Here is a 13,618-nt window from a genome sequence, read left to right as displayed (position 1 = left end):
CTTCCCATCTCTCCAGCCTATCGAGGTCTCTCTGAATGGCAGCACAGCCTTCTGGCATATCTGACACTCCTCCCAGTTTAGTATCATTAGCAAATTTGCTGAGGAGGCACTCTGTTCCTTCATCTAAGTCATTGATGGATAGGCTGCACAACACTGGACCCAGTATTGATCCCTGGGGGACACCACTAGGTACAGGCCTCCAACTTGATTCCATACCACCAATGACAACCCTCTGAGCTCTGCCATTCAGCCAGTTCTCAATCCATCTCACTGTCCAGTCATCAAGTCTGAGTTTGCCAATGAGGATGTCATGGAAGACTGTATCAAAAGCCTTGCTCAAGTCCAAGTATACAACATCCACTGCCCTCCCCTCATCTGTCCAGCCAGTTGTCCTGTCATAGAAGGCAATCAGGTTAGTTAAGCATGATTTCCCTTTGGTGAATCCATGCTGACTACCCCTGATAACCCTCTTGTCTTTCACATGCTTAGAGATGTCCTCCAGGATGAGCTGTTCCATTACCTTTCCAGGGACTGAGGTAAGGCTGACCGGCCTGTAGTTCTCTGGGTCCTCCTTCTTACCCTTCTTGAAGATGGGGGTGACATTTGCCTTCTTCCAGTCTTCAGGGACCTCTCCTGATTGCCATGACCTCTCAAAGATGATCGAGAGTGGCCTCAGCAATGCTGTCAGCCAGCTCCCTCAGCACATGTCGGTGCATCCCACCAGGGCCCATGGACTTGTGGCTGTTAAGGTTGCGTAGTCCATCTCTAACCCAATACTCATTGACCAAGGGGAAGTCTTCCTTTTTCCAGACTCTCTCACTGGTCTCCTGGGTTGGGGATTCCTGAGGGGTGGCCTTGGCAGTGAAGACTGAAACAAAGAAAGCATTCAGTAACTCTGCCTTCTCCGTGTCCTCTGTTACCGGGTACCCTGCCCCAGCAGTGGCCCCACATTTTCCCTGGCCTTCCTTTTGTTATTGATGTGTTTGAAGAAGCCCTTCCTGTTGTCTCTGACCTCCCTTTCCAGATTTAGTTCCAAATGGGCCTTGGCCTTCCTTGTCACATTTCTGCATGCTCGGGTGACGCCTTTATATTCTTCCAAAGTGGTCTGTCCTTGCTTCCACCTCTTGTACACCTACTCCTTACGTTTGAGTTTTGACAGGAGCTCCTTGTTCATCCATACCAGTCTTCTCTCCCCTTTGCTTGACTTCTTGCACACAGGGATGCATTGTTCTTGAGCCTGGAGGAGGTGATATTTGAATATTAACCAGCTCTCTTGCACCCCTCTTCCTTCAAGGGTCTGATCCCACGGGATTCTTCCAAGAAGGTCCCTGCAGAGGCCAGAGTTAGCTCACCTGAAGTTCAGGGTTGCGGTCTTACTTACTGCCCTGTTTCCTCCTAGCAGGATCCTGAGCTCCACAATCTCATGGTCACTACAGCCAAGGCTGCCTCCAGCCTTCACTTCCCCAACTACTCCTTCATTATTTGATAGGACAAGGTCAGCAGCACTCCTTTCCTTGTTGGCTCTTCGGTCATTTGTGAGAGAAAGTTACATCAATGCTTTCAAGGAACCTCTTTGATTGCATTTGACTTGCAGTGTTATTCCTCCAGCAAATGTCGGGGTAGTTACAGTCACCCACGAGCACCAGGGTCTGCCTCTGTGAGGCTGCTTTCAGCCGACTGTAAAAGGCCTTGTCCGCATTTTCAACTCATTCTGGAAACGCTGAAGTATTTTTTTGCTCAGATGCTATAGCTACTTGTAAGGTGGGATTGAATGTGGAAGCTCTTCCATGTTGGTGAACTTGCAACTTTATGTGACTTTATGCTTTGTTTTTCTTCTGTGTTGTCAGTGCAATACCCAGTAAAAACTAGACTTACGGTAGGGAGGCCTAATTTTTGTGGAATTCCTCTGTCCAGTTTTTATTGAAGCAATTTCAAGACTTAAAAAAGCTCCCCTCTTCTCCATGATCACTTAAACCATATGTGAAGAGGTAAATTTGTCTCTTGTGCAAAATCTTTGTGGTGGAGAGAGAAATATTAAAAAAGAATGATACCACACAGATACCAAAATCATAGAATCATAGAACGGTTAGGATTGGAAGGGACCTTAAAGATCATCTAGTTCCAACCCCCCTGCCATCAGCAGGGACATCCCTTGGATGAGATTTTCTTCCTATTAATTAACTTTAATTATCATAAAGTATTTTGTTTTTTCTACCCTTTGCCATCTGCATGTGGCTGTTCCTTAGTTTATACATCCTGGGGCATCAGGTGTCCACAATGGAGAGGGAGTAGAGCAACTGTCACTCAGCTAACCTTTCTGGAACTGATACCATCTGAAATGTTAAGTGGTGCTCACACAAGGACATGATCTAATTCACCCTTGATTCTGGTTAGATGTTGGGAAGAGCTCATTTTAACAGAACTTCGTTCCACAGAAGATGGGGAGATCTTATGATTAGCTTAACTATTTTTATAAATAGTTGAAGTACAGATTTGAGCAAGGAGAAGTACCTGCTGTTTGGTCTTCAGTTTGGTTAATCTGGTTATAGATAGTGTTTTCTTCTCTGTTACGGGTATATAACTGGAGAGAGTGAGTTTCTAAGTTGTGAATAGTTCAATCTGATGGTATCTGGTAGGAAGCCAAAGGGCAAGTTCTAAAATATGAGTAAGAAACCTCTGTGGTTCAATGATTATTAATAATCCTGTTATATTGTATCACAAAACACTGCATACTCACTTCAGAGAAAGTAAAATTACAGGAAAGCAAGTACATTTTATGTTGGCCTTAAGCTCTGGCCTGAATGTTTTGCTTTTATTTCATTAATGATGAGTCTCGCTGTTTTGACATGGTGTGTTTCTGCTTTATTGCAGCCATATTCTTTGTCTATTACAACGATGTATTTTGGAATAATTTGTTCTGATCACATCTTACAAGAAGATTATTTCTCCTTTAGTTGGTCAGGAGGCAGGATGAATTGTATTTTTAAAACTGAAGTCTTAATAATTATTAACACTTAAAAATTAAAAGCCTTACAAGCCTAGGCTTAATTGTTGAGTTCCTATTTCAGGCCTTCTCATTTGATTAAATCCCAAATATAATTCCTTGCTGCTCTTCAGAGGTAGCTAGGTTTGGAAAGTATATCAGGGTTTTCACTGGAATACTGCTGGATCAACATCAGTTTAATAAAAATCATTAGTGATGTCAGAATTGGTCGTTTATAGCATACAACTTTCCATTTTTATTGCTTATTGGTTGTTTTATTGATTTTTACCTTTTTGTTCAACTTTTAGCAGTCTTTGTTCTCTAGATTCTGGATGGTATCTGATAGGATTTAAATTTGCTAGTGCAGTGTAATAATATTTGAACTGAGAAGCATGCAGAAATCTACCATTATTTTCTGAGGTCTGTATGAGGTAGTGTTAAAATTTTCATTTCAGCTTAAAGTTAATGCTTTCGTGCATTGAGATTAAAAGAAAAATAAATTATAAAAACATATAAATCAAAAGATGGGAAGTTATTTCAGGATATCAATTTTGCTTCAAGTCTTGAATAACACTAATAACTGCTGACAGCAATACTGATCACCAGAGTTGGAGAGGAGTACTTTGCTGTAATTGCAGAGTTCTACAAGACTGTGATCACTGTTTTGAGTTTGGTTGCTTTTTTTTTTTTTTTAAATCCCCTTTCCTGCTTCATATTGAAGAGATTCTGTCAAACGATGTTAGAATCATGGAATGGTTTGGGTTGAAAGGGACCTTTCAAGGTCATGTAGTCCAACCCCTCTACAATGAGCAGGGACATCTTCAACTAGATCTTGTTGCTCAGAGTTCTGTCCAACCTGACCTTGAATGTTTCCAGGGATGGGGCTTTTACCACCTCTCTGGGCAACCTGGGCCAGGGTTTCACCAACCTCATTGGAAAAAATCTCTTCCTTCTCTCTAGTCTAAATCTCCGCTTTTTTATTAAAACTATTACCCCTTGTCCTATCACTACAGGCCCTGCTATAAGTTTGTCCCCATGTTGATAGTGTCTCTATTCATGCATTTTCAAGAATATAATTGCTGATTCAGTGAATGCAGGTATTGGATGTCTTGTGAGAAGACTCCTATTGTTGTATAAAGATTCTTAGTCAGTAAGGAAAAACAGTAGAACAGACCAAAGGTAATATAATTGCATAGCAAAAATTAGTATTTGAAAAGCCACAGCAAACCTGATTTTGTTCTCATAAGGAACTTCTACAAGTTTTGATTTCGAGTGATGTCAATAATTCTTAATTCTATGATTCTGATTCTTACCATATCTCATGCTTTCCCTGTGCCAATTCGTTCTGTCTTTAAAAGACATTTAGTCTTCATTTTTTGGAGTGGCACAGAAGGCTCCTAGTAAACTTTTGTTTGTATTTTGTTTTTCAGTTTGAAGCTGCATGGGTGCTGACAAATATTGCCTCGGGAAATTCCCTTCAGACTCGAATAGTGATCCAAGCAGGAGCTGTCCCCATCTTCATAGAGCTGCTTAGTTCAGAGTTTGAAGATGTACAGGAACAGGTAAAGATAAAGAATGATGTTGGGTTTTTTGGTATGTATTTGTGGGGCTGGTGCGGTTTTTTATTTGTTTGTTTTGTTTTTGGTTTTTTTTCTTCTCCAGAAAAGAACAAGGCTCTGCTGTAAGAAAACCTTTAGAGGAAATGTAGTCTTTGTCAGTTTTGCACAGCAGTCCCTTTCTACCTAGTCTGTGTTAAGATGTCTAAGCAAGTATTGTATTTTTCTTTTTCTGGAAATGATATAGTTAACCACAGCCAATGGGGTAATGCATTTTGATCTCTAATGGGTTAATATTTTTCTGTGTATTGAGGAATTCAAGAAGCCTTGTTTAGAAAATAGCTTTAGCGATTGAAAGTTCATGCTTTTTTCTCCTGAAGATAAAGCATGAATGGAAATTATAAATTGTTCTCAACAGAAAATTTCAGTTCATTCTCTGTGTTCCTTACAGAGTAGGTGAATATTCTTTAAGGCCCAAAGGGATCAGTGTAAAGCACCGACCAAACATTTGACTCAGTAATTTCCACACGAAGTCCATAACCTGTGTTTGAACAAGGATGTATTTTAGACATACAGTCTTGCTTTGAAGACTTAGAATGATGAAATATTAATCACAGGTAGATTTTCAGTTAATCTTAATCCTAACATGAAAGTGTGTACCTTTTCTATACAATATTGACTAGCTTTGGGTCTGAGTATTTGCTTTTGTTTCATTGTCTACTCAATTAGTAAGCTGTCTGTTTTTCTGATAGCTACGTACAGACCATAGCTTAAGCTTTTCTTGAGCAAATGAATTAAGCTCTCAATTCTCATAATGAGGGTATTTCTGTTGCAGTTGGTTTGTTTTTTGGTGACCCTTTTCTGAAAATTTCTTTGTTTCAATATCTTTTTGTGGTGGTGAAATTGCAAGCACCGGATATTCCAGTAGCGCTGTTCCAGCAAAGCTGTTTGCAGAGATAGTAACTCATTTTAATTGCTACTTGATACTTTGGTGTGTAAATATCGAAGTTGTCTTTGAGGACTCTTTGCCACAGAAGCTGGCTGCAAGCTCAGGTTAAGCTGATTATCCAATATGATCCATTGTTCTTTTCAGAATCACTGACTGCCAGGGTTCAGTTCTCCATCCTGTAAGTGTGACCTCTATTCTCTGTTCCTAGATGTCTGACCTTGCATTTGGCTGTATTGAGATGCATGATTGGAGGAGTCGCGACTCATAAGCGTTGGATCGCTTTGTGTAACTTGCCTTTCTCTCTTACAGCTGGCTCAGAATGTACCACCTGTACCTAAAGGTGCCTAACACTTTCCACAAGACAGACAGAGGTTTTGTTGTTTGTTTTTGTTTTTTTTCTCCTCAGTTGCTTGTAGCTTTCTAGTTCTTCCAGTCTGCAACTTTCCATTTTCAGTGGTCTGTCTCAGGCTGAGTTATTTTGGAAAAGGTTTTTTAAGAGAAATTGAATTCAAGTGCTTGAGAAAATTATAGTAAAGGAAATAAGTATTTTTATTTTGTCCATTTTTTAGCTTTCTTTGAGGAAATCGGTCATTGTTGTTGTAGAAACTAGAAATGTGGTAGAGAACTTGACAAAATGGCAGATACATGCTGTGTTCTGCCCATGTGAAAATCCATCCAGACTTAGCATTATGGTGCCTTTTAGAGTTTGCTTTTTTGGGGGTTGAAATTGGTGGCATTACTTTCTTAACTCAGCCATCACTTACTTACACAGTGCTGTTCCTGCAGCATGACTGGTGCTGTGAGTGTGGTAAAGGCTACTCTATTTTTTTTGTTCCTAATGATCTTCTGTGCAAGATCTAACTTGTTTTTTTCATTAGGTTGTTGTTATCATCCCTGCTGATGTTCAGAGAGCAGGTGGGAAGAGTGAGCCTGTTTAGAAAGAGTTGTGCAGACTTCAGCCTTAAGATGTGTGAATTAACAGAAGAGCTTAGGGGCCACAGTTAAGTAGTTTATCTGTCTCCTTTCCCCTCTGCCTCCTAATAAGCTGCTGACATTTTAAGAGTTCAGATTGCAAGCAGGCAGAGTGGGTTATAATTACTGGAAAATATTCTTCTCTGTAATTCAGGTGCTGAATCCGTGATCTGTCTGTTACCAGTAAGTCTTTAAATACCAGTTACAAATTGCTCCATAGTAAGCTGTGCTAAAGAAGGAAAGTGTACCACTGCGAAGTGTTACCTACACCTTTTCAGGGTGGGTTTCTGTGCTGTAGGTCCAGGGGTTGCAGTCTTGCTCACAGCTGACTTTATTTTTAGGGGAGGCCAACATGAAAGGAATTCTGTTTCTTTCTGACAGCTTTTAAAAAAGCTAAACACTTCACCATAATACCTACTAAAACAAAACTTAAAAGCGTTAAGCACTTAAATGTTAGCGGTTGTACTTCTGCTTTACAGGATAGCATTACTACACAAGTGTGTAGTATTTTCCCAGATGACTCTCCTCTCTAGTGTACCTACAGATTGTTGCCCTGGTAACAAATCAGTGGGTAGTAAAGGAGGCTTTTATTTGTCACACTGTGGCCCTGTGTGTTAAAATTGGAACACATTGTAGTGAACGAAGGAGAGAAGAGGCAGGAGAGTCTTACGATTAAGACAGTTGCCGCTTTCTGAGACACATGTATCTACCACTTAGTGTCTGATGCTGGGCAGTTTGCTTCTATCAGTTTTCAGTAAGTAGATACTAGTTCTGTGTTTTTGAATGCTCGATGTGAAATACTTGCATTTCATTTTGTAGTTGAGGACAACTCAGCACTTTCACAAGTGACTTAGGTCTGTGTTTTGAGTAGATCCGTGCTTCTCGTGTTGGATTTCTGAAACTGGCAGATATTTGCCTGTCATTTTCTCCCTTGTAAAGTGATTATTCTTACCTTCTCTTCCTGTAGTACTGTGAAGAGTTTTATTTGCAAGCAACTATTGCTGCCTTTGCAACAAATTACAAAAATACAGGAAAATATGGAAAATATAACTACATGTGCAGGGCAGATAGGCGAAAATACACCGTATAGTAAAGGATGAAGAGAAAAAGAAATACTGAAGGCTGTGTTTAGTAAGCTGTTCATTGTGCTAAGTGGCATAGTAATTCTGTAGAAGGAAGTGTAAGTTGTAATATAATTTTGAATATGTATCATAGCATAAACTAAAAAAACCCAATTCATATTATTTTAATTTGGCTTACTGACTAATCATTATCCACTGTTTTTGTCTTGGAGCAAGCCTTACAGACTTACACAGTTGAATTTATCTTTTATTTCAAATTTCCCTTAGCAGTGGCTCAGGAACAGATACCAGTTTACTGTATCTGATCATATTTTTCCAGCAGTTGTTTTTCATATTTAAAAGCCAATTTGAATCTAATGTGTTGCACTGTTTCTTTTGCATATGCTAGTTTGAGTCTGCTGTGATTCTAAATCAGTGGTTTTATAGAAGTCAGTGTGAGGGAATCTTTATAACTATGTTTATTAAACAACATGTATTTTAATGAAGTTCTATCTTGTGGTTTTTTATAAGATCTGTTTCGCATTAAGCTGTGCGAAATTTAATTGACTGATATTTAATTACTCTACCATCCTTTAACTCTTTCATTGTTTGCATTGTATATCAGTCTTTCTCAGATGTTCCCTGTGACCAGTGGTTAAACCATTTGACATCCATTTTTCCTACCAAAGAAACAGAGTTTATTACAGAAGTTACATCTCCACTATTTATGAAAAACTCTTTGGCTGCACCTCTGTTCCCCACACTCTATTTCTGCTTTTGGTGTACTGATTTTTAGCTTTATTCAGTGGCATATGTCCTAGGCTTCTTCCACTTGTCACAATTTTTTCTTCCAGAAGACATCTAGAAATTTAGATATGTCAACCTGAAATTATTTATAGTGAAGGACTCCATCAAAGCCCTTTAGACATACTTAAGGTTGGTCTAGTTTCAGCAGTGTCTTAGCTGCATTTCTCTTCTGAGTGCCCTTGCTGAGGTATTTAAAACCCAGATGTCAACTTGAGTTTCCTTGATGAACATTGAATTTTCTTTAAAAACCATGCAAAGCATTATGCTTCCTGAGATGATTGCGATCATCTCACAGTGACAGATATGTGTCATTGTGCTCTGCTGGACAGCCGGTGGCAGGAGCATCCCCAGCTGCCACTCTTCTCCTTTGGGAACATTTGTGTTTTCAGCTAAAGCAACCTAAAGTGTTTCCTCAGTATTTTTCCATTTCTAGCTGTATTGCTGTTCCTTTTGGTAACCATCGCGTTTGGCAGAGGTGACCTGTGAGTTTGATGTCCAGGTTCTATTTGACTTTTACATCAGCAGTCCTACCAACTAGGTCTTAGTAATCAAAATCAGGAAAAAACAGTTGAGGCATGATTATGAGCTACTTTGTCTGTTAGAGTGGATGAGATGTGATAAAGAAGGAACTGTGACCACCTCAGCCCCTGAAATAAAGGTGTTTATAGTAGAAGTCATCTCCTAGGAATTTGGCCTTCTGGTATCCTTCCTGATGTCCACTTACCCAATCACAGTTGTATGCAAGCTAATCTTCACTGTCTTTAGCCCAGCATTAGATCCATTTCTCAAGTTAACAGCCAAAAGTAGAGAAAGTGTTGATTCTCACTTCATAGTATTTCTTCTCCAGCAAGAGGCACAGACTCTGCGCACTGTTGGCGGCTGGTTTAGCACTTGATTTAAATCATCCAAAGGTCTAATGAAATAATGGCTGAGAGCTTTAGAATCCAGAGGAGAGCAGAGGATTGTCAGAACATACATGGATTGTTCCCAGGAGACACCATATGGCTCAACAGTACTCTCCAAAACTTGCACTTAACTGTTACTGACTACTGAAGTTGTCAGACGCTGCAGGAAAAAACACTGGAGTTTAATAATGAGTAAAATAAACCGGAGACCTGCAACAATCCCTGCTCCACTATTGGCAATAAATGGAAATTTATACAGGTGTACAAAAATAGATCCTGTCAGTTGTCAAGGCAGCATTTAGGTTTTCAGTTTACACACAGGTTTGCTACGTAAGATGATAGTTACAAAGTCAGACTACAAATCTAAAATGACAGGTTCTTTTCATCTTCAGGTCTGGATGAAGATATTAGAAAGTACTGAAATGGAATTTTTTGAGTGGCAGATATCTTTTGGATTTAATAATCTATGGAATTTAATGGAATTACATATCCTTTTACCTCTGCAACTACCAGAAAAGAAGATAAAAACATTTGGGATGTGTAGAATGAAGCCAAAATGTTATGGCAAAGAAGCCATTTGCATCTTGAGGAGCGCACAAAAGAAGTGATGGAAATCATTGAATATTATTCAGACAAACAAACCCTCGAGACACTTGTCATTGTTCACATGTCTCTGTGGGAACCATGACAGAGCTTTGTATTTATGGCAGTGTATGATGAGAAGAATTTAAATGAGCTTGACTTACATTCCTCACTTATCTGAAGAGCTGAAGTAATTCCTTAAGGAGACATCTTCCTTGTTGAGTACAACCTTGCATATATTTGTAAAGATATTTAAATTTCTTTGCATCTTGTGTACTATCTGTCATTAGCATTACAAGGATTCGTTGCAACGTCCTCTCTTACTGGGTCCTGTGATATCAGACTACTTGATCAGACTTCCCTTGCCATTTAAAATAAATAAATAAATAAATCAAGATTGGGAAAGCAGTAGAGATGCTATTTGACTTCTCTGGTCAGACTTTTTTGATGTAAGATTTGCTTTTGCAAAACGAGTCTGTGATTCAGGGTCAGAGTGGATTCTTGGATTAAGTGATTATCACTGTTGTCAACACTAAAAATAGATATTGCTATAATGGCAGAAACAAAGCCCACAGACAAGTGCAATACAGCTTTCAGGGGTGTTTTAGTGTGTGTAAAGGTGTCCAGGAAAGGAGATTGTATCTTCATACAAACTTACTCACATGTTCAATAAAAGGATGTTATTTCAAATTCTAACTTTTTTCACCCCTAAATATTTTTAGAACATTCACAAGTTTGTTTAGAACCAGCTGAAATCTTTTATTCATTCCTTGGGCTTCTTGTAGCTGCAGAAATATAGGCATTGCAGTGAGCAACAAGTGTGTTTTCTTACAGTTCTAATAAAAATGACATTTTACAGGAGGTGGCATATGTTCTGTCTCTTAAACTAAGTTTTTTCCAGCAGCTGCCTTCTGTCTTGAGTCCATGAAGCTGCCAGATCCAAGGTTATACTTTTATTTGACAAACTGTTGTCACAACAGTTGTAAAATAATGAGAACTGGAATGAAAAATAAGTTCTTTGTGATGAAGATCAGTTTTGGGATGACATGGTGTAGTAATGGCTGTGCTGTTTCACAGCAAAGGTCAGTGTAGCCTGATGCCCTGTTTCTGACTGTGGCTGACAGCAGAAGCCTGGAAAACAGCAGGAGAACAAAACAAGCTAATCCTTCCCCAGAACAGTCTCTTGGTCTCTTAACAACTTGCAGTTCAGGGGCTTCTGATCAATCCATCTGTGGTGTTATTGGTAATACTGGTACAGAGGTGGAGTCTTTTTTATTCTGTGTCTAGCAAGCTGACATCTGTATCTATGTTTTGTATACACATCTGGTTTTAGTTGTATTGATTTTGGAGAATTTCCTAGTGGTGTTGGGCCTCTAGAGTGGTCAGAGCCTGTTTTTTAAAGTAGCGTCTTTTTGCCACTGTTACAATAGAAATCTAATGCAAGAAATCAATTGGCATCATATTGGTAATGAATAAATAAGTTTATTTCAGATTAGCCAAGAATTTCCTTTAGGTAACAATTTGGCTTATTCTGTCAATTTTTTTTTTTTATTTTTTTTTTAATTTTTTTTGAGAAGCAATTTATTTGAAATAAATTATGCAACATTGGAAGCGTAATATGTGCAATATTGGAAGTATTTCCAGTGGTGGTGTAGACAGCGTGTGGGTCTTACCAAATAAGCAGTTACACATATCTATTTTATGTGACACTTAGTCTTCTGCTAACTTAAAATAAATAGCAAATGTGAGTTTCATACATTTCCTTGTGTGACAAACTGTTGTCTGTAAATTCCATGGAATTCATAAAATGAGTTTTATACTTCATAGAGACTACTTTTAATTTTTTTAAGTTATAGCTCTCATACTAGTGGACATGATATCAAAAGCATCACTTGACCCAAGCATATAAATCAAAACTAAATCTTTAATTCTCATCGTATCACAGAGGATGGATTTCATGCTTATTTAATTATCTTCTAGTACTTTAGATCTTCTCTTCTCAAAATTAAGGGTTACAGTAGTGCTGTGTCCAAAGGAGAAAATACCTGTCCTTGCATTCTGCCATGCTTACATCTTAAAAGGTGACACTGGTTCTGTCTTGTATAGTTTTCTCTTGAAGAATATGTGCCAAGGCCCATCTGAACTCTTTGATTCTGAATACTGGTTTATCTTGCATATAGATTCTCATTTTCATCCTAGTTGGTGTCAGCGTTCTTAATATGACTGTGTAAACAACGCATGCTTTTATGGCTTCTTAGGAAATACTAATATGGGCTGTTCCACACAAACATTTTTGGATAGATACAAACTTGCTTGACCTGTGCTGTGAACATCTGGACTTGAACCAGCTCTGAATCAGGAGGAGTGTAGAATTAGTACGTTACTAAGCCTGAGGAGATAAGCTTATCTCTTACATTATGGACAGAGCAAGGTTATGTCTGCCTGCAAAGCCTTTGGAGACATACACGTTGGCTGTTTCGGTATTCCTTTTAGATCTGTGTCAGTATTCCTGAATCAAATAATAAGCTTGGGTGTATATTTATAATACTCAACCAGAATGCATTCCCCTTCCGACTGTCCAGGATCTAACAGTGAGAACAGAATATCTCCCACTCTAATACATACACTAAACTGGTTGAATTGTGAGAATAAAAGTAATTACTATTCTGTTTTTTTAATTGCAGGCAGTATGGGCTCTTGGCAACATTGCTGGGGACAGCACTATGTGCAGAGACTATGTATTGGATTGTAATATCCTGCCCCCTTTATTGCAGTAAGTCTGTTTAAATGTTTTCCAGAATTGTGCTTGTGTGTCTTGATATGAAAGACTGAAGTTTGTTTTTTGCCTTGAATAATAATAATGATTTTATTATTATTATTATTGTGGACTAATCAGACTTTTTAATGGGAGCTCCTGAACTACTTTGCAATGGAGCTAAAATGGAAACATGTTTTAGGAGCAGCTAAGCTGGAACTATTTTATTCTACAGAGTGGGTGGATGCCTGGGCTTATTATAGAATCATAGAATAATTTAAGATGAAAGGCACCTCTGGAGGTCATCTAGTCAAAGCCTTTCTCCATAGCAGGTGAGATCAGATTAGATTGCTCAACTACTTAACTAGTCAAATTTGGAACATCAAAGGGAGATTCTGTAAATACCTGGGGCAACTTGTTGTAGTGTTTGACCATGGCATGGTGAAAAACAATGTTCTGATACCTAATCAGAATTTTCTATGTTTTACATTGTGACAATTGCCTCTTGTCCTGTCACTACAACACACCTTTGAGAAGGATCTGCCTTCCTCTTTTCTGTAGCCACCTGTTAAACTGTTGCAGACAGCAGTTATATCTCCCCTTACACAGTCTGCTCCTAAGGCTGAACAAATCCAGGTCTCTAACCCTCCCATTGTGTGTCATTTCTCTAGTCTGCTAATTATCTTGATGGTTCTCTGCTGAAGGACCTCATTATTGCTGTAGCAGTGACACCATCTTGTGTTGTGTCCGAATTAGGATTACTCAGTCTCTGTCCTTTGCAGACTCTGTTTGCAGCAGTGGACTTCTCCAGTGCTCTCATGAAGACATTGATACAGTGTGGGATGGCTATGAGAAGAAGAAACTGAGTTGTTACAGCTGTGGAGAAACTAGAGCTTGCCTTAACTTCATTTCTTCTAGGCCAAGGAGCACTATGGCTGGTCATTGTTAAGCAAGTTGTCATGAAATTGCCTTGTTTAGAGGCTCCAGACTGTGTTTGATTTAATTAACCAACTCCAGAGACATTTTTTGTCAGTGCTAGGATTAACCT

At 38.9% G+C, this 13,618-nt stretch overlaps 1 protein-coding gene across 1 annotated transcript in view; it reads left to right on the top strand.

The window, feature by feature from the left end:
• Positions 1-13,618, top strand: part of KPNA1 (karyopherin subunit alpha 1) — a 44,841-nt gene that overhangs the window by 7,694 nt on the left and 23,529 nt on the right. Inside the window, exons 5-6 of the mRNA XM_010168704.2 lie at positions 4,414-4,545; positions 12,500-12,588. Of these exons, the coding sequence (XP_010167006.1) occupies positions 4,414-4,545; positions 12,500-12,588 (221 nt within the window). The remainder of the gene's footprint in view (positions 1-4,413; positions 4,546-12,499; positions 12,589-13,618) is intronic.

This window comes from Antrostomus carolinensis, unplaced genomic scaffold (assembly GCF_000700745.2).
Source record: "Antrostomus carolinensis isolate BGI_N321 unplaced genomic scaffold, ASM70074v2 scaffold9100, whole genome shotgun sequence".
Lineage (NCBI taxonomy): Eukaryota > Metazoa > Chordata > Aves > Caprimulgiformes > Caprimulgidae > Antrostomus > Antrostomus carolinensis.
Note: the sequence above shows the minus strand (reverse complement) of the source record. Positions and strands in the feature narration are given on the sequence as shown.